Here is a 19,069-nt window from a genome sequence, read left to right as displayed (position 1 = left end):
GTACGAAGGGCACTGTTATCGCGTCATTACCGCGCGTGCATTGGAGGAAACTGCACATCTGACGCCATTTTGGTTGGCAACTTTTCATGCTGTGGAAATGGAATTTGGTCATTCATTCGTCTTAGAACCGCCCTGTTTCTCGGCGATTGTTGAGGTTATCTGATCTATTGACGGTGGCTGGGCCACCCGGGTTCATTCCTCCCGGTACACTGCTCCTTTTCAGCGGACTTGAGCTCCGCATCAAGGGAGTTGTACCACGCTCCTTGTAAACAAAATCTCCGTTGTTTTGTAAACGGCGATCAAATGAAGTGGTCGCAGACTTCCTCAGTGGAGAGTTTGCATGGCTGTAAACGCCAAGGCTTCCTCCATCACCTGTTGTTGTTGCAGTAGATCGGAACTGTGGCTGCCGCATTGTTGTACGGCTAGTACCTCGGGCCATCGGCGAGGCATCTCGAGACATGCTCGGGGTGTTGGTTGGCGGACCTTGGAATATAGAGGAGATCGGAGTGGATGCAGTTGGCTGGCGGACCGGGGTGAACCCTTCTGGGTCGACGTGCTTAAGGTAATTAGGGTTGGGACTGGTCTTGAAACCACGGTTAATGATGTGGGCCGGGCTGTAAGTCTCAACCCTGTTGCACTCGTCCTCGGTCTTTGGTGGTCCACCATACGGATCGGAGAACTGCGTGCCAACATCTCTCATCAAGGGATGTGTTCGAGGTTGGACATATTTAGTGTCATATTCTTTGAAGACCTCTTGGTGTATAACTTTCTGGTCCTTGGCTTGCTGTGTGTAGGAAGAAGAGATGAAGGACATCTGCACAGACAGAAGGGCCGACAACACGATGGTTGTCACAATCGTCACGCTGGGGCGTGGATCAGAGAGCTGTGTCGGGAGGAACAGCCAGTATACCAAGACGTGCCCTGGGCTGAACAGGCAAAAGAGCCGAAGACAAAGTGCCGAAGGATCCCAAATCGCAAGCTCCCAAACATCGCGCTGTGCATCGGGGTGTGCTCTCGAATGTGCCGATTCTGTAGATAGCGCCTTGGCGATGTATCGCAAGGGAGACGGCATCATAGGGCTGGAATCAACACGTACACGATGTGCTGATGGTGTCGCCGGGTTGTTATCAATAGAGTTTTCAAACAGGCGATAGTGTCTGCTTTTCTGGAACGTGTAGATAGCATTGGCCACAGAGGCAACGGCCATCAAATGGACGATGAAGGAGGCCTGTGTAGAAGAATCACGACCGATTAGCTTTCTATCTATCAATCCCCAGAATATGTAGGCAACAGGAGAGGTATAAAGACGGGGAAAGAGTAACGTACAAGCCACCCACGCAGGGATGTGCCATCGTCGTCGCCGAATACATCGTCAAAAGCTTTGCTACCACCGGACCGGCTGTTTGCTCGCGCAATAAGGAATATCACATTGAGCGCAATACCGATAGGCAAAGCCCAGTTCTTCTCCAGCTGGTCCCAGTCACCAGCTTCAAATTCCTCAGAAAGCCAAAGCAAAAAGTCATATGGATTCAGGCGTGAGAGTATGCGCTCGGAGAGCGGGCGGCGGCGTACAAGTCGAGGCATGATGTTGGAGGATGGGGGTCGCGGTAGACGGAAGCTGGTCCTCAGCAGCTGCGTCCTAATCAAGAAGATAATGCAAGGGCATCAAAGGTGAGGGGCGGTTGAGTCCAAGGTCATTCCACAATTGTTTTGCGGATAATGAAGCTCGGCAGTAAACAAAACTGAGAAATTGCATCAGCTTATGTAATCTACAGCTCCCGGCGATAACCACGGCGATCAACTGACAGCTGGGCCAGATCTGTCATTTACTTGATCCATCTCGAACTGACAGTTCGAGGATTGTGTATCTCGGAAATCTTGACTCGTTCTTTTCTTCTCCCTCATCATGGCGGCATCGGCCGCAACATACAAGGTACTTGACATCGACTCAATGGAATGACCCCTCCGATCGCTAACTCGGTACCCCCAGGAGCGGCAATTCCTTGCTGTCATTGGTGATGAAGAGTAAAGACCCTTCTTCCAATTCGCGCAAGCTTGAAATATTTGTGCCGGGCTAACCTAGCCCAACCTATTATGCAGCTCCGTCACTGGTCTTCTGCTTGCAGGCATCGGGGTACGATACTGTTCACTACCCCATCTACGTCACGGTTCTATAATTTTTAATATTGAAAGCTATTCTAACTTGTTGGCTCCTTCTACAGCATGTTACCGAACCACCAGCCTCGCAGAGAAACTTCCTTGTTGTTGATTCCAAGACCGAGACCTCGGAGATCGAACGGGCCTTCCAGAACTTCACCCAGGAGAGGAAAGACATTGCCGTGCTCTTGATTAACCAACATGTGAGTTTTTATCTCCATATCTTGCACTAAATAGTTGCAGTACTCCCATATCACCACCTACATATCATCTAACGGTTGCGTCAATCTCAGATCGCAGAACGCATCCGCCATATCGTCGACGCATTCGCCGATCCTTTCCCAGCTGTCCTCGAAATCCCCAGCAAAGACCACCCATATGACCCGGAGAAAGACAGTGTTCTCAAGCGTGTCCGCCGCCTGTTTGGAGAGTAGGCTTGCTTTGCATGGATCTTTGTCTTTGTCATTTAGCCGGGAAATGGTGAATTGGTTTCGCCGTTCCGCCTCCAGTGTTTACACAACACCTGCGGTCCCATCATTGATGATCTCGGCGCTTGAGTATAATCAGGAAGAAAACATGGAAATATCAGATAGGGAAGATACCCAACGCAACTGGAACGAGTTCGTATACCCTTTACATATATTCTCTTCGTGGCTACAAGGAATTCATGTAATGTACGTTGCGTGGTTGGTAAAGATGATGTGATTGTATATTGTAGCCACAGCAGATGTAGCCGTCAAGATTACAGTCGCACTCGTTAGGTCTATACAGACGATTGCAAAAAAAAGATAACAGATGCAAAGAGCGTAAAATGATAAAATCCAAATGATATCCGAATGTACTGCAAAGCATTATAGAACTTGAAACAACGGATGCGAATATTGAAGTAGTCATGAAAAGGGCATGGAAAAGAGCATTGCGGATGTTTTGCCCCCGAGGTCAAGCACATAAGCCAATGACCTTAACAGTTGAGCAAATCGCGAGATGCCACCTGATGAGTGGATGCAAAGCAATGTCTAAGATAGACAGAATTAGAAGTGAAACACGATGTCATCCGCCTTGAGGCAAGTGACCTGCTTCTGCTCCTTGTTGTAAACATCGGCAAGAACGGAGTATTTGCCCTTTTAAGAACACATTAGCTGCTTGCTTAGCTTTAAAGGGTTATAAAAACAACGTACCGGTGGGATCTGCTTGGGCAATTCCACCTCCTTTGTCAGGATCATCTCGCCCTTCTCAAGTGGGCACTCCAGGTCCACGTTCTTCAGCTCATCGCATAGGTCGACGGTCTGCTTGATCAAAGTGATGAGACCCCACTTGACTTCCAGGTTCACGGTAGCGCCCTTCTCGATTCTCTCGAGCAGGGTACCTTTGGCAGAGATTGTCAACTTCTGTCCTCTATTACCACCGAGATGTTAGCTAGTGAAAATTACTACATTGAGAGAACACTGTTTGTGGATGACATACGGTTGAGGCGGGTTGGGAGCCAGATCCACCGACTCAATCTCGAGCTTATAATTGTCTGGTTTGGCACAGTACTGCAGTGGGTTTTCACCCTTGACTGGGTACTTCTCATTATCGTTCGTCTTCAGTGAAGCCTGCGTAGGATCGAAGATAGAGAATGCCGCTGCGTTAGCAAGAGGAGCGGTAAGAACCAAGATGCTGGCGGCTGATAAGAACTTCATAGCTGTGATAGTTGTAGTTCAGTCGGGGAAATAGAGGCAGATTGTAGATCGCCCAGGTATGTGCAGTCGAATATCACGAAAAGAGTGGTTTCAGCTCAAACAAGGTGTGGGGTAGGGATTAAGAGACGAAGGCAGAAAGAAGTTGGGGGTGAGGAGAAAGAGATGTCACTTGATGACGCCTCCACACGTGATCCCAGGGGCAGATCTATACCATTTCTGTCGCCCCATGGTTCTACGCCTCGTGTACCTGCAGGCTGTGGCTGAGCAAGAAAGAATCCCTGCTATTGTGAGAAATAGTTTCTTTAATTCGAGCTTCTAGGTCCATATTGTTCTACTGAGAACGTCCATCCCATGCTACAACAGGTGGGGAGTTGACCTGACCCACTATACTCCAGTTCCTTATCAGTGATCGGCATCCGACCTCGGATGTCAAGGATTATTTTTTATCAATCATCTCATTTCTACGGAGTAAAGAGACATCGATTGCAAGTTTCAAGAAGCTGTCCTAGTTAGTCGTTGAACTTCACGTATCCCTCGAACATTCCAATTCCACATAACACAGCGATGGATTGACAATGACGTGAAGATGTAGATTATGAACCGGTATATTTTGCCCAGAAGTGGTAATATATATCTGAGGTGATTAGGTCGGAGACGAACTCTGATAGCTATACGTCTGCGTACTATGGCCAATCACCTCAACTTCTTTCAAGGAGCAAAAGTGATCAACTGACCTAACCCTTGTTTTCTGTCATCTATGATTAATCTAAAGGATAGGAATGACGTATGCCAGAAATATTTGCTCCACAAAATCTCTGATATTAGAACTATGGAATCAAAGTAAATAGTATATGACACAAGGCATATAAGAAGTAAGTAATTATAGGGGATTGCGTTCTTTAGCGGCCTGGGGCCAGTATCAGGCACGCAGCCCTAATCAGAGCTCCGCAAAACCCATAAAGCCCATACATAGCCCAGCCCAACCCAACTCGCAAATAGGCTAGCTGATGGGCTTTGGGCCCTACCTTCGAGCCCACCGGTGGGCAATGGGCCTAAGTAGAAGCCTACTGCGGGTTAATGGGCCCCCAAATGGGCCCTAAACAGTATAGATATACCGAGAATTCAGAAGTTAACCCCTTGTAGGGTTTTTGAAATTACCGTATTAAAACATTAATATTAACCTTTTTCGTGGTATCTCGACCTCTACCCGTCGGATTTTGTTTAAAATTGAAACATATATTTATATATAGGTTGGGCTTTGGGCCCGGGGTTCGGGCACATTTATGGGCTTTGCGGAGCGCTAGCCCTAATTGATCCTGGGCTGCCAATGGCACAAGAAGTAGTCACTTCTCTACTTCTTGAACTTCAACTACCCCCGTGGGGTAGTGGTGTGGTTCGCGTTTAGGATGTCAAACCTGAATATTCAGATGTTTCTTTAATACTTTAATACACGAGGTCCCCGTCAATCCCAAGCTCGGGCCCATATTTTTGCTGTGTCAACCTGGTACTGGATGGCAAAGCTTGGAATGACATCTACGAGGAACTAGGCGACACAGAGGCTCGAATCACGGCACAGGAGGTTACTGGATTGGCTCCTGTTTCGCTTGACGCTAATACAATAACAAAAATAGAACATCGAAAAATCCACATCAGAACAACGCTCTACGCTTCCTATTCTACCACGGTCCGTGAATAAACCCACAGCTAAACAGCCAGATGATTTCCCAACGTGAGGACGAGTTGCTAAGTTCGGTATTGACGGTGCATGTCACTCTGTTCCTCCAGGGCTTGGGGTTGTATTGCCCACTTATATAAGGCTCGTGGGCATTACCCATCCGCCCATCTATGGGAAATATCGCAGTTTATTTCAGTGAGCTTTAAATACAGGGGTCTGTCTTATTTGCGTATTTTTGGCTGAGGAGTTAGAGACCAATCTTGTGTACGCAGTATGTGTATTTATTTCTCTCTGGGGCTTGAGTCTGACAATGATATGATAATTTAGAATTCCCTCGGTAGTGATAGACTTATAATACTTATAAAGGTTTAATATTAATTAATAATAGATATTATAAAGAAGAAGGAATCCATGTAATTTTATAGTGCAAACCGGCCTGAAACTATAACTACCATGGCGGTGATACATGTAGCACCTACTTTAGCCTGCTCAGATTAAAACTTGAGATGGAATCATAATTATTGTCAATACTATTAGGAAAGTCAAACGACTGTTTAATTTCCCGTTGGGTATGTCACTAAATCATCTCGATATCGCCATCACCGTGCACTTCAACTTCGGGGGTGCCAGCTGCTCTCGGCATTTGAACTACTTCCCCTCTAGCGGATTCAACGAGCAACGCGGAGATTAGAACAGAATGGGTTCCGCATTTTGAATAGCTAGACTTTTAAAACTCTATATCAATCCGTGCACTCAATAGCATCCAGGCACAGATTCAAATCACGATAACTCGTTTAACTTCGTTCAACAAGTTGTTTCGATGCGCTGCGGTACGTTAGAGCAGGGCTTTCATTCTGCTTCGGATGTGTCAATAGCACCCAAATGGCCCGATCCATAAACAGGGGTCAACTATGTGAAATCAATAAGAAGTTTGTTGATAGCTGCATAAAATGAGGCTTCATCTTTTTGTGTTACTCTTAAATTGTTGAGACTAATTGTTCTCTAAGCACTACCGATCTGCAAGTAGGGCAGTTACGGCGGTCTCTAGGGCTCAAAGGGCCAACGACCCGACAAGCGGTAATTTTGGATAGCAGAATAGAATTCAGACCCACAATTACCAACACAGACATGATTTAACGGTCAAAAAGCTCGGCGAAGGAGAATGAGAAGAAGGCTGCCAACGATTCCTAGTTGGTAATACCAGAGAGGATGAGATCTCAATGCAGCGGGGATCTTTGATAAGTCTTGATCTCCTTTTGGAGAAGAATAAGAAAAACAAAAGGTACATATCTGATGCCTCAGCGGGATTTTGCATATTATGTTATATTGATTCCAAAAGCAATTTTATACTAAACTTCCAGAGCGGATACAGACTAGCGAATTTGTTTTAAGGTACTCATGCTGTAAAGCAAGCTTAGCATTAAGGTACTCGACTAGGTACTAGGGAAGGTTTGAAACCTATATCGCCGTACTGTTCAAATAGAGTTCTCAATAATTGCGTGGCGTCATAATGAGGCGTACGTTGAGCTGGCCGTGGGTTTCCGTTAAAGACGACTCGCCATTTCGCCTATTTTTTAGAATCTTACAGATTATTTACGCTTGTCGGCGAGAATTCAAGGCTCTTGAAAATTTCTAATTCGAACCGTCGGACGTCCTTGCGCTGCCATGGCCTGTTGTGATTGTACGCATACCCTTTCCAGCTCTGAAAAGAGCGACGAGCTATCGGACCCCAAGATGCTATCTTTACCGGGGGACAAAACACCAGAAGAGGCTCGTCTAGAGCGAGAAGGATGTATCAGGAATCTCCAAGTGTTTCGATACAATCTCTACCAAAAAGAGTCAAAGGTCGATGATTGTGACGCCTTTGCCGACCTACTCTACTACGAAGAGGAGCTGCGAAGGAATTGTCAAGCGGAGATTAGTTTACGACACGAAGTGAAGAATGGTCCGAGTTTCTGGGGTACTGGCTCTCCAAGCTTTGAGGACGAGATGAGCACACTCTACCAAGACAATTGGATGCAGACACGAGCCTGGTGGTATGCCCGTGGTTGGATAATTGGTAATTCCGGGCCCTTGCAACGGGCATTTGAGTTATGGAGATCCAATTCTTTGTGGTATATGCATCCAATTCTTGTTGAGGACTGCAAGTCTAGAGGCGGGTGTTGTGGTCGTGATTGTGGATGTTGTCTTGATGCTCAACGTGCAAACAGTTCAGCCGGGGCGCTTGGTGTGGGACACTGCACTCTAGAATGCGGATGTTGTATAAGATCGCGTGGCTTTGAACTGAGTGAGGAAAGGGAAAAATACCTTGTTGATCGCTTCTCATTTGATAATCGGCTGGATACTATGGATCATCAGGTCGATCCTTATCAGCACCGAATTTGTCTTGTCTCTATTTGGGGGTTGAGTGTGGATGATAGCTAGGTCATCCAGAATGAGATTCAATTTCAAAATGTTGCTGCTATGGGACTTCCAAATAAGGGAAGTGAAATTTGAAAGAAAATAAAAACGAACAATACAAAAAAAGAAGTACTACCCTACGACTGCTATGGTTTGCCCTCGTTTCATGTACATTAACTATAGGGTCAAATGAAAATTACTAGCACTACTGAGCCAGTTGCCGCTGGCGCTGTAGATCTTAGTATAGCCTAGGGTTCCACCGCCAACAAAACCGAGGCTAATCAAGCCGACATCCCTCGAGCATTCATGATCCCATGCTCTTTGTGTCTTGATAATTTCGCTTTGTCTTCTTCTTCACTACCATCTATTCACTACCTACTACAAATTTTCATCCATCTCCGAGCCCCGGAGTCTACCTCCTCCCTCCATCAGATCTACCCCGAGTTCAGAGATACTGGCTACCAATTTACGGGAAGAAAATGGCCCCAGGTTGACAGCAAAGTTGCAACGTCAAAATTAATTAATAATTATAAATAAATAGAAATGTACAGGTTCACTTCCGATGCTTGAATGAAAACAAGAAAAACAGATAATAAGATATACATCAATATATAGACAAAACTTAGGGTAGGGGTTGAGGTCCAGTTTTTGAAAAAAGAAAAAAAAGCAAGAGAGGAAAGGAGAGCCCTCTAGCCCGGTGAAGCTCCTAAAGTTGATATTAATCATGTCAGCAGTGTTCGAGAATCATTCCGAGATCATCAAGAAGGCATAAAAAGCGGCGAAACTGAAAGATTCTCTGCCTCAGCAGTACAAAGGATGGGAATATAAGAATCTCGAGGCAAATATCTACTCTTCTCGAAGATTTCAATGAAATAGTCTACGGGATGTCTACGATTATGACTTACAACTAGGTCTGGGCGGCGAGAGCGGCGGCAGCGGCGGCAGCGGCCGCCCTAGCCCTGGCCCTGGCCTTGCCCCGGGTATTGCTAGCTGGGCCAGAAACCACAGCGGGGTTGGCGAGAGGGCGACGGCCACGGCCACGGCCACGGGGACGGTCACGGGCACCAGGAGGGCGAGCAGGCTCAGCATCCTGAAGTTCAATCCCGGCCTCAGAATCAGCGGCGCTATAGTGTGAGTCAGCATATACTGTAACCCAAGCATGGAGCAACACATGAGGCTTTGTAATGACATAATGTATAAATTGTATTGTATATATAGTAGTCTAGAAGTCTAGTTTATCATACCGTTGTTGGCGATACTGCCAGAGATTAATCTGGCCATGCGACAGCCGCCAGACCAAAGAGAAGACGAGGACGACAGCGAGGAGAGCAATGGTATGGACCCAACCCCACCGCTCGACCAGACGCTCAACGGTGGTGGGCCAGTTGGCAGGCGGGGGCGGGGGCTCATCCTCGGTGTGGGGGTCGGCGTTCGCGGGGGGCTTATGCATCATATTAGCTACATCCAAACAGCAATGGATCTGGATTTTCTCAAGTAACATTACCGGCATCTTGGAATAGAAAAGAAGAGAGCACGGCGAATTGTCTGAGCGATGATGCCGAAGTGTCGTCAAACATGACGCCCGAAGTTCGACTTGTTCCCTATTACTACTACAATAGGCAGGTACGAATAATAGCTCCTACCTTACCTCCACGGGTGCATTATAAAAATTAAAGGCTCAGATCTTGGCTTTACCACTCTCAATCTCTGCCCAACTTTTCTCTTCCAACTTCTGATACTTTGTGCCGTCCAACCAGTACAGAATGTCACCACCACCGTCCTGGCGAGGATTCCAACCCTTCTTCGCTAAATCCCCTTTAGCCTGCTTGAAAGTGACACCTGTGGCAACCCTGTAGATTTATTAGCGGTGCAGGCAAATTATCGCAATTAAGGGAATTCGTACTTCTCGGTGAGTCGGACCAATCGAGGCAGAGCATATGAAGGAACACCCTTCTTCTTGAGCTCCTTGTACAAGGTTGAGATCAATTCTGCCTCGGCTGCTGGTGATTCCAGCGTGATACCAGCGGCTCCAGCTTGACCATCATATCTAGTAGAGACCATCAGCAATGCGATCTGACCAAACAAAAAAGAACAAGACGGCATCAATACATACCCGTCCAGCTTCACACCATATACCACAGCATCATGCACGCCCTCAATCCGACAAATATGGTCCCGAATCTCTCCCGCACTAACGTTCTCACCCTTCCAGCGGAAAGTGTCACCAACCCGATCTTGGAATTTCACCCACCCAGATTCATCTTGAACAACAAGATCACCAGTCCGCTGGAATAAATCCCCCGTCTGGAACACATCATGTATAAGCTTCTCTTCCGTCGCACCCTTATTACCAAGATACTCAATCAGCGTCCCACGGTCCCGGACACGGCCAATTGCCTCACCCTCCTGTCCAAGCGCAGCCATCACGCAGAACCCAGTAACGGGATCCCGGTATGGCATCTCGGTATCGGTATCATACTTGACTATGAAAGTATCATCTTCCAAGAACCGACGTATAGGCCCAGAAAACCCGACCTTACCAACACCCCAAGCTCCAACACCGTGGTTATCGAATTTGGCAATTCCCTCGGTTGAGCGGTAGAACTCGCGGATCTCAGGGACATTGAAGCGCTTACGGAACTTCTCCCAGATCTCCCCACGTAGTCCGTTCCCGCTTGCCACGATGCACTTGTGGTCTTGGTCATAGGGCGATGGCGGCGTCGCGAGAAGGTACCGGCATAACTCGCCGATGTACAGAATGCGTGTTGCGCCTGAGTCGTGTACCTCCTTCCAGAAACGTGAGGCAGAGAATTTCCGTCCTAGACATAATGTGCCTCCGTTTCCGATGGCGGTGCATAGACCGATGAAGAAGGCCGTGCCGTGGAAGAGGGGGAGGGGCGAGTATACACGGAATGGGTGGTATTTTGAGGGGTTATTGGCGTCTGATGAGAGTGGGGTGGAGGTTATCAGGGTGAGCATGTTGCGGATCGCGCAGGCCTTGGGCTTTCCAGTTGTTCCTGATGTGTAAATCAGGATACAGAGGTCTTTTGGGTTTCTCTTGGCTGCTGCAAGTCCTGATGGGGAGAATTGCTGCAGAGTTTCCGATGTGATGAGCTCGGTTGCTCCTGTTTCGGCACCTTGGAATGAGTCAATGTGGAGTGTGAGGTGTGGCAGGTCAGTGCAGACATGTTGAGACAGATCTGCGCTTGAAATGATTAATTTGGAACCGGAGACGTTGAGGCAATGGATGAAGGTATCGTCTGTCACTAGTATCAGTGTTTTATTCTCCGATATTGGAATTGGACGATTAACAAACCTCGTAGGTTGGTATTTATCATTGCTGCCACAGCACCCAATTTTGACAAAGCATACACAGTCACGACCATCTCCGGTGAGTTGGTGGTAAAGACACCCACTGTATCACCGGGGCTGATATCACGACTCTTCAAAAGAGCAGCCATTCTGTCGGCCACTGCAGACAGGCGCATTAGCAATCAGATGCAATTTTGTCTCCCAAAGAAGGGGCAATACTCACAGTCTTTCAATTGGCTGTATGACCATGTCTTCTGCTCAAACCAGAGCGCATCGGTGGCACCTCGTCCTCCAACATCCACCGCCCGCTCGAGTATCTTGTAGATGGTTGTTGAGCCATCGAGCTGAGCAATGCGCTCGTTTAACCGCTTTACAGCAGCCTTATCGCTATATATTGTTCGCAGATCAGTGGCAATGGCAAGCTTCGCATTCAAATAAGCACCGGCAGCCACCGTTAAGGCGGATGCCATGGCCACAGCAGGGGCGTTGAGTTCAGAGAACACGTCCATGGCAGCAGAGAAGGCTGATTTCTTTCCAGTCAAGTGCTTCTTGTCAATTCAACTGCAAGAATGAATTCAATGTCTTGGCAAACTAAGTGATTATTCTGCAACGAAGAGAGTCTCATATATTCTAGTAGAAATTCCGAAGCTTTCAAAAACTGACATGGAGACAGATATAAAGATCCCCAGGCCTCGGAGCTCTGATGACGGAAGCTAGCCAGACTCGATCTGCCGTTCTTAACAAACGCAATCCAACGGCCCTTTACTCCGTACATTAGCCATAATCCGCAGTGGGGTCAACGGGAAATCCCCCATGTTCCTCTCCCCGTTGGCTGAGGTTTCCCCGGTTTTGGGGGTCAACTGTTATTCCAGGGCCTCGGACTTGGTCTTGCGAGATGAGGCAATATCAATGTGTTTAAGACAAGATATCTGAGTATTCTTGTATTCCCAACTTCTCCATGCCTTTCCTCAATAATATTTACTCCAGGATCAAGCCTGCCAATGTACATGTGGGGCCGTGAGACGTCTCTGATACCATCAATACCATAAATACACCAATCACAGTCTGTTATTACCAGCCGAGGAATACCAAATAAGGGTATCATACACGGTGTGACCGCCGAAAGCCCGGCACTTCCAGTCGGCTCAAATTGTCGCAGACAGAACGACCAAAGAGTTCTACTCGGCTCGGCGTGGAGTAGTTTGGAGAAGCCGCGGTTCTTTTTAACACATCTGAAAGAGATTCAGATATTAAACAGACGGCTTTCGTTTTGTTTTGAGCTTATGAATAATCCTTCTCAATCCCCTACAATGTCTTCACCACAACAACGTCTAAGCTCCGTCGCCAACCAGCTGGCAGCTCCTGGCTCCGCCCGCCAAAAGGTTCTGGCCAAGAATCCAGATGACATTGTATGTTGAGAATTAAAGCTCTTGGGTCTTAATTACAGTGGTTAACCAATTGGCAGGTTATCACTTACTTAGCCCGCACGCCGCTCACCAAGGCGCGTAAGGGTGGACTGAAGGATACCAGCGTGGATGACCTCCTCGTCTCACTCCTCACGGTACTTTTTACATCCATAGTCAGGAAAATGATCGCAGTAATTAATTCATCAAACAGACCGTCCGCGAGAAGTCCAACCTAGACCCCAACCTTGTTGAAGATGTCTGCGTCGGCAACGTGCTCTGCCCTGGCTCTGCATACGTCGCCCGCTCCGCCGTGCTGGCAGCAGGCTACCCCGTAACAGCAGCAGCCTCCGTCGCCAACCGATTCTGCTCCTCCGGTCTCCTGGCCATTCAAAACATCGCCAATCAAATCATTGCCGGATCCATCGATGTCGGCATAGCCGTTGGAGCCGAGAGCATGAGCAAGAACGCCGACGGCGGCGCCCCCGAAATGTCCGAGCGCATCACCAAGCACCCGATCGCATCTCAAAATTCTCAACCCATGGGCCAAACTTCAGAGAATGTAGCTAACCAATTCAACATCACGCGCGAGCAACACGACCGGTTCGCTGCCAACAGTTTCCAGAAGGCCGAGCGCGCGCAGAAGGCCGGCTGGCTCGAGGACGAGATTGTCCCCGTCAAGACTCAAATTAAGGACCCCAAGACTGGCGAGGTTAAGGATATTGTTGTTGACCGTGATGACGGTATCCGCTATGGTACTACTCCCGAGTCCCTCGGCAAGGTCCGCGCTGCCTTCCCCCAGTGGGCCCCTAGTGCTACCACCGGCGGTAATGCCAGTCAGATTACTGATGGTGCTGCGGCGCTGGTTCTCATGAAGCGCTCCCGCGCCCAGGAGCTCGGTCAGTCCATTGTTGCCAAGTTCTGTGGTGCTACTGTTTCTGGTCTTGAGCCTAGAATCATGGGTATTGGACCATCTCTTGCCATCCCTAAGATCCTGAACAAGTTCAACTTGAGCAAGGATGATATTGATATTTTTGAGATTAATGAGGCATTTTCCTCAATGGTAAGTCTACCAATTTTGTGACTATGTATGTACTTTGCAAGACTAACATACGTCATTACAGGGTGTTTACTGTGTCAACAAGCTGGGCTTGGATGAATCCAAGGTGAACCCGCGTGGTGGTGCTATGTAAGTGATCTTTGACTGAATTTGATTGATACAATGCTGATGTTTCAAAGTGCTTTTGGTCACCCTCTCGGCGCCACTGGTGCACGCCAGGCCGTCACTGCTCTGTCTGAGCTGCGTCGACAGGATAAGCGAATCGCCGTGACTTCGATGTGTGTGGGCACTGTAAGTTACTTCCAATCATGACTTCAAACCTTGAGATATACTAATTGCTTCGAATAGGGCATGGGTATGGCCGGTATCTTCGTTTCTGAGCATTAAGCATACAGCCGTTTGTTACTGTGTTAATATTGTATATATTTTTCTGTGGCAGTGAATCTGAATACGACGCTGTGGTTTCAATTTTTTAGAGTATGTCGGTCCGATGATGATCTAATTGCCCAAAATTGTAGCTCAAACGTGTCAGGTGTGAGAATAATACTTTTGCGAAATGTGCTTGTTTTCCTCTTTTTAATCTTCCCCTCCCCCCACGCGTCCTCTTCCACCTCAAGCTCTACCATCCACATAGACAAGGACTCCCAATCCCAGAACGCTATCAGCTATCCTAATCCTACTCGTGGGCTACATCATACATCATCATCTCCGCCCCCTGTACCAAAACAAGCCGATCATTTATCCTTAGGCGTCGCATATGAAATCGCCCTTCATCTACAGACGTGCTTATCGGTAAATCTCAATCCACAACACAGCTATAGCGCAGGCTATGTTGTAAGACGGCTTGCTTTTCTCCACACAGCCTGCAAGCTCAGTTGCATGAGGCGAACGCTGAAAGATGAAATCCCCTGTCTTGACCCCAACCCTTCCGAACGAAAGATGGAAACCCTCCTATCACCTAATACTTTTTGTTTCCCCACGGCGGAACAACCAATGGAATGGTTTCCTGTATGTACATTGAAGGTTATATACACAAGCTGGCTGCTTCTCACTAACACAATCAGTCGTAATGGACATTCAACCCGTCATCATCGAGGAAAGAGTCGCGATAATGCCAATCTATCATTCCTCAACCGGGCCTAGGTCAACATACCCAGCAGCTAGCCGAAACCCACGAGGAAACCGGTACACAACAAAAGGAGAAACTCGCCTTGTATCGGGAAGGGTCAACCACCTCAGTGGCTCAACGATCTAATCCACATCCAAGCAATCAGATATCTGCTTCGCAGACTGCAAATTTGGAATTCCCCCGCATACATGCGGAAACTACCAGATATGCTGATCATGAGCCACGGTGGAGTGAAATCTTGGTCAGGGTGGTAAAGGTCGACTGGGTCGAGGATCACAACTTTAATAAAATGATATTGCTCTTCACCAGAGAAAGAAGTGTCGCAAGGCTCTCGGTAGGTTTATCATTTGATACCTACACTTCAAGAATCTAATAGAATATAGGACAAGTTGCCCGCTATATGAAAGACCTCAAACACAATTCCTCTCTATTCGAGTAGACGCAGTTTGGTTCTACCAATGGCGTGTAAATCCAACTACTTGCCTCGTGCAGATTGGGAGAACATACACCAGCTGCTAGCCAGGTTACAAGAATACAACATTCGCGTGGAGGCAAAGAAGATATCCATCGGCTTCCCAGCTATTCCCCTGATAGAAGAACGCAAATTTCCGCGGTATGGCCACGCGAGATGACAAACCGAAGGCAGTCCTTAGCTTGGTCCCATACCCCCTAAAAGACTTTGAAACATAAGATAGCCCCTTAATAGATTAGATAATTGGATATTCTATCAACAACTCAAGAATTTATGTATGATTTCTCTTTGTATTGAATACAATTGACTATATTTGGCATTTCCACGTGGGATATAATGGGATATAATAAGCCTCAGGCTTTCTTCACAAAGACAAGCTTCCTAGCCAACCAGCAACCAATCGTAAACCCTTGGATTACATCATGCTCATCCCGAGAAAAGACAATGGTCCAGTCTCCCGGAGCTGGTGCATCCAAACCACGTGGACAAGTCAAAACCCAGACGTCATCTCCCAGATATTTCATGGCGGTTGCATTTCCTTGACCCAGATATCCATCAAACGCACCGTATAGCATGCCATCCTCGCCAATGCAATGGAAGGTAGATTCAATCTCAGCGCAGTGGTAGACACCCTGGAATGAATTATCTTTGAAAATTGATTCTTTCGGGACAATACGCCGAGCACTGAGTATCCGGTTATCTCCAATGCGATGAATACTCAAGGAATCTCCATCAATCGTCGCGACCGCCATACCAGACTTCCCATGATTTGGTGTGCTAAGCTTGATAGTATCGGCGGAGCCGTCATAGGTAATGGCCACCTCTCCATCCCGTGCGCCCTTGGTAATGACAATCGACAGCTGAGTATCCTGATCAAGAAACGCGCCAACCCATTCCGCGGCAGCTTGAACAGGCTCTGTCACAGGCTTGGGTAGCTCCAAGAGGTCTCGGAAGATATCGATGTTGGGGCCGGATGCGTCAGCGTCACTGTTAAACAGAACGACGACGGACAACCGCTCGCGTGGTGCGTGTCGCCGATGCAGTCGATACCCTCGCAACGCTCCACCATGTCCGATCGTGTTCACACCTTCAATGTCAGTGTGACCAAGCCCATAACGGTACTTTGCAGGAGTACCGTCTTTGAACTTCGGAGCAACAATAGCGGTATGGTACCAGCTTTGCGGATCAGCGTAACAGCGATCGAGATATTTCTCGTACGCGATCATATCAGTAAGCGAAGCGACTAATCCAGCATCGCCAGACCATTCCATTTTGTTAACAGCCGCTGTGAAACCAAGCTGCTCGGTGCCCTCATACCCAACACACGGCGGTGGGTGGTGCGCGGTGTTAGGACAAAGGAATGCCGTGCTCATACCAGCCGGTCGGAGTATCCTCTCTTCGAGCAATTTGCCAAGAGACTCCCCAGTAGCTCGCTCAATCACTCGCGCAAGTACGTGGAAGTTGACATTGCAGTAGGAATATTCCGTTCCCGGCTGGAAGTGGAATGACTTGGTCCGGGCAAGCACCGGCCCGCAGTCTCTGGCTATCAGGAACTCGTCGTCGGGTTTGGATCCCCACAGTGTAGTCATAGCCCAGTAGTCACGCATACCGGATTGCATGTCGCATAGCCGATCAAGTGTCAGTTCACCGTTGCGAGTGAGTTCCGGGCTTAGCATTTCCATGAGATGATCTGATAGCTGTTTCCGGACATCGCCCTTTTCGGCTAATGTTGGGGTTGGGTTGCGCTCCAGGTCGATCAATAGTGCACACACAAACTGTTTAGTAATTGAACAGATGGGTAGTTGCGTTTGGGATGTCATGGGGATTCGTTGGTCTAGGTCGGCGAATCCCCAGACGCGTTGGCCGATGATCTCGCCATCTTGGACGACGGCGATGGCACCTCCTGGGCCTCGATAACGAAGGGCAGCTTTGTTCAAGATTTCTTGAACCTTTTCCTTTGCGATTGTCATACTTTCAGATTAACGTAGAGAAAAGAAACCTTTTGGGACAACATTTCGATGTTCCGTGGACAATTACCCCACCTCCAGTTGGTTATCGTAGATAGCTGACATATTACTAAATATAGCATAGTAAAGATTACACAGAGCCTATTTGGATATTATTGAAAGTGTTAATAAGCTATAAATTGGTGTTGGACTCCCATTCACTTTATTGAATGCGAGACACCTCGGGAGTCCCTGGTTATACATAGAAAAGTCGCTTGCACAAAGTATGCTTTTTGTACCGCCTTCAAACACATCTAATAAGACATTTGAACAGATCAGCTAAAAAGACATCACAAGGCCGGCCGACTATTCTTGTAAGCTATAGATTGGTGTTGGACTCCCATTCACTTACTTAATGCGAGACACCTCGGGAGTGATAGTAAGGGGAAAGCCTAAAGGGCTAGTGTTGGGTAAACACGGACATTGAGGCCCCTTTATTCAAAAATATAATCCATCCATTTCAGAAGATGATACGAAGTACGGAGTAAATGAAACCCATATCCTAGAGAGAGACGAACCAGAGAACATGAAAATCGAACGCGTCCACTTGGAATGATCATGGCCATTTTTCAATCTTGAGCATCACCATTGGCACTAGTTCCTACAATATATGTACTATGTACAAAATGGATCCTTCACCCGTGGACAACGCCTCCAAATCATGTAATTTTGCGAAAATAATCGAAAAAAAAATAATAATAAATATTTACTACAAACTTTATTCCTACTAATTAGTAGCCCTCCACCATTGTTATATATTAAAATACGGAGTACTCCGTACTACCATTGCACTCAAGCTTCGACGAGATCGACAAGGCCAAGATTGCCGGGTAAAACATTAAGCTACGCCGACCTCAAAAAGTATGTGTGAACTACCAAACTCGTTTGTTCATCTTAAGACCTGCTATGATCAGTCAATGTCGACTTGGCCAAGGATAGTCCGGACTACGATATATTTCGATCACTGTGATTGGATGAAATTAGAATATACAAAAAGAGTAAGGAGTCATCTGCATGTGCTTGAATGATATTCCGTAATGAGGCCGGGATGGGATACAGAAAAGAACCGAATATTAAAAGCCATTGTTTGACATCTAGACTCGACAAAGGCGCGGAGTACAACATACACAGCAGACTACGACATCACGATGCCCCCTAACGGCCGATCATCAATCCATTAAGGGCTGAGCTTAAAAGGGGTTGGTTAATAATAGACATGTGTACAGGGGAGATTAGTAAACCCCTGATGGAACCCTGGAAATGAGCCCAATCATGCGATGACACCAAATCTCCACCAGGGTGTCTGACATATTCCTCTGGGCATCCCCACGGAGTACTCCAATGTGTCGGCGACCCACTATATTGTACACATACCAAATGCAACAAATGAAATGGTGCGAATTTTGTTCAGGTTAAAAATGTGAATGGTCGGGGAAACGCTTCGCTTCCAAAGCCGGATGGAAGTATCCGGGGAGATCGGGCAAAATCATCGAACGCAGCCTCGGGCTCTATGGATTCACCAGGACCCACTTCTCATGCATATTTTTGGAATAAATCAACTTTCGGCTCAGCCAATCGGAGGGTTTAAATCAGGGTTAAAGTGGACAGGCAAACGTGTTCCGACCCACCGAATCCACAGAACTACACGGTGGCGGAATCTAGACTGAATTTTCATGTCTAGAGCCCAACCTTGCGTTTGTTCTTTAGAGGACTTTAGAGGGTTACTTCTCTTCCGTTTGCATTTTCTACTTCCACTTCTTCTTTCACTTTTAT

General features: G+C 47.4%; 6 protein-coding genes across 6 annotated transcripts; 2 read left to right on the top strand and 4 right to left on the bottom strand.

The window, feature by feature from the left end:
- Positions 1-121: 121 nt before the first annotated feature.
- PEX2_001350 (Nur1/Mug154 family protein) lies at positions 122-1,584 on the bottom strand (the record flags this gene model as incomplete). Its single annotated transcript, XM_016737413.1, has 2 exons — positions 122-1,228; positions 1,327-1,584. 2 exons carry the CDS (start codon positions 1,582-1,584, stop codon positions 122-124), a joined length of 1,365 nt encoding a protein of 454 aa, XP_016598849.1.
- Positions 1,585-1,906: 322 nt separating this feature from the next.
- PEX2_001340 (H(+)-transporting V1 sector ATPase subunit F) lies at positions 1,907-2,591 on the top strand (the record flags this gene model as incomplete). The annotated part of the gene is made up of 5 exons (XM_016737412.1): positions 1,907-1,933; positions 1,991-2,025; positions 2,101-2,134; positions 2,223-2,360; positions 2,451-2,591. 5 exons carry the CDS (start codon positions 1,907-1,909, stop codon positions 2,589-2,591), a joined length of 375 nt encoding a protein of 124 aa, XP_016598848.1.
- A 597-nt stretch (positions 2,592-3,188) lies between these two features.
- Positions 3,189-3,839, bottom strand: PEX2_001330 (ML domain-containing protein; the record flags this gene model as incomplete). Its single annotated transcript, XM_016737411.1, has 3 exons — positions 3,189-3,278; positions 3,336-3,552; positions 3,622-3,839. 3 exons carry the CDS (start codon positions 3,837-3,839, stop codon positions 3,189-3,191), a joined length of 525 nt encoding a protein of 174 aa, XP_016598847.1.
- Positions 3,840-8,821: 4,982 nt separating this feature from the next.
- PEX2_001320 (putative bifunctional fatty acid transporter/acyl-CoA synthetase (FAT1)) lies at positions 8,822-11,735 on the bottom strand (the record flags this gene model as incomplete). The annotated part of the gene is made up of 7 exons (XM_016737410.1): positions 8,822-9,038; positions 9,159-9,372; positions 9,610-9,764; positions 9,818-9,961; positions 10,028-11,180; positions 11,231-11,386; positions 11,450-11,735. 7 exons carry the CDS (start codon positions 11,733-11,735, stop codon positions 8,822-8,824), a joined length of 2,325 nt encoding a protein of 774 aa, XP_016598846.1.
- An 801-nt stretch (positions 11,736-12,536) lies between these two features.
- Positions 12,537-14,076, top strand: PEX2_001310 (putative peroxisomal 3-ketoacyl-coA thiolase (Kat1); the record flags this gene model as incomplete). The annotated part of the gene is made up of 6 exons (XM_016737409.1): positions 12,537-12,635; positions 12,692-12,787; positions 12,844-13,692; positions 13,754-13,818; positions 13,869-13,980; positions 14,038-14,076. The coding sequence occupies 6 exons, from the start codon at positions 12,537-12,539 to the stop codon at positions 14,074-14,076; spliced, it is 1,260 nt and encodes a 419-aa protein (XP_016598845.1).
- A 1,567-nt stretch (positions 14,077-15,643) lies between these two features.
- PEX2_001300 (Peptidase S12, aminopeptidase DmpB, domain C) lies at positions 15,644-17,260 on the bottom strand (the record flags this gene model as incomplete). The annotated part of the gene is made up of 1 exon (XM_016737408.1): positions 15,644-17,260. The coding sequence occupies one exon, from the start codon at positions 17,258-17,260 to the stop codon at positions 15,644-15,646; it is 1,617 nt and encodes a 538-aa protein (XP_016598844.1).
- Positions 17,261-19,069: the final 1,809 nt, after the last annotated feature.

Source organism: Penicillium expansum (genome assembly GCF_000769745.1).
Source record: "Penicillium expansum strain MD-8 chromosome Unknown contig5, whole genome shotgun sequence".
Classification (NCBI taxonomy): Eukaryota; Fungi; Ascomycota; class Eurotiomycetes; order Eurotiales; family Aspergillaceae; genus Penicillium; species Penicillium expansum.
Note: the sequence above shows the minus strand (reverse complement) of the source record. Positions and strands in the feature narration are given on the sequence as shown.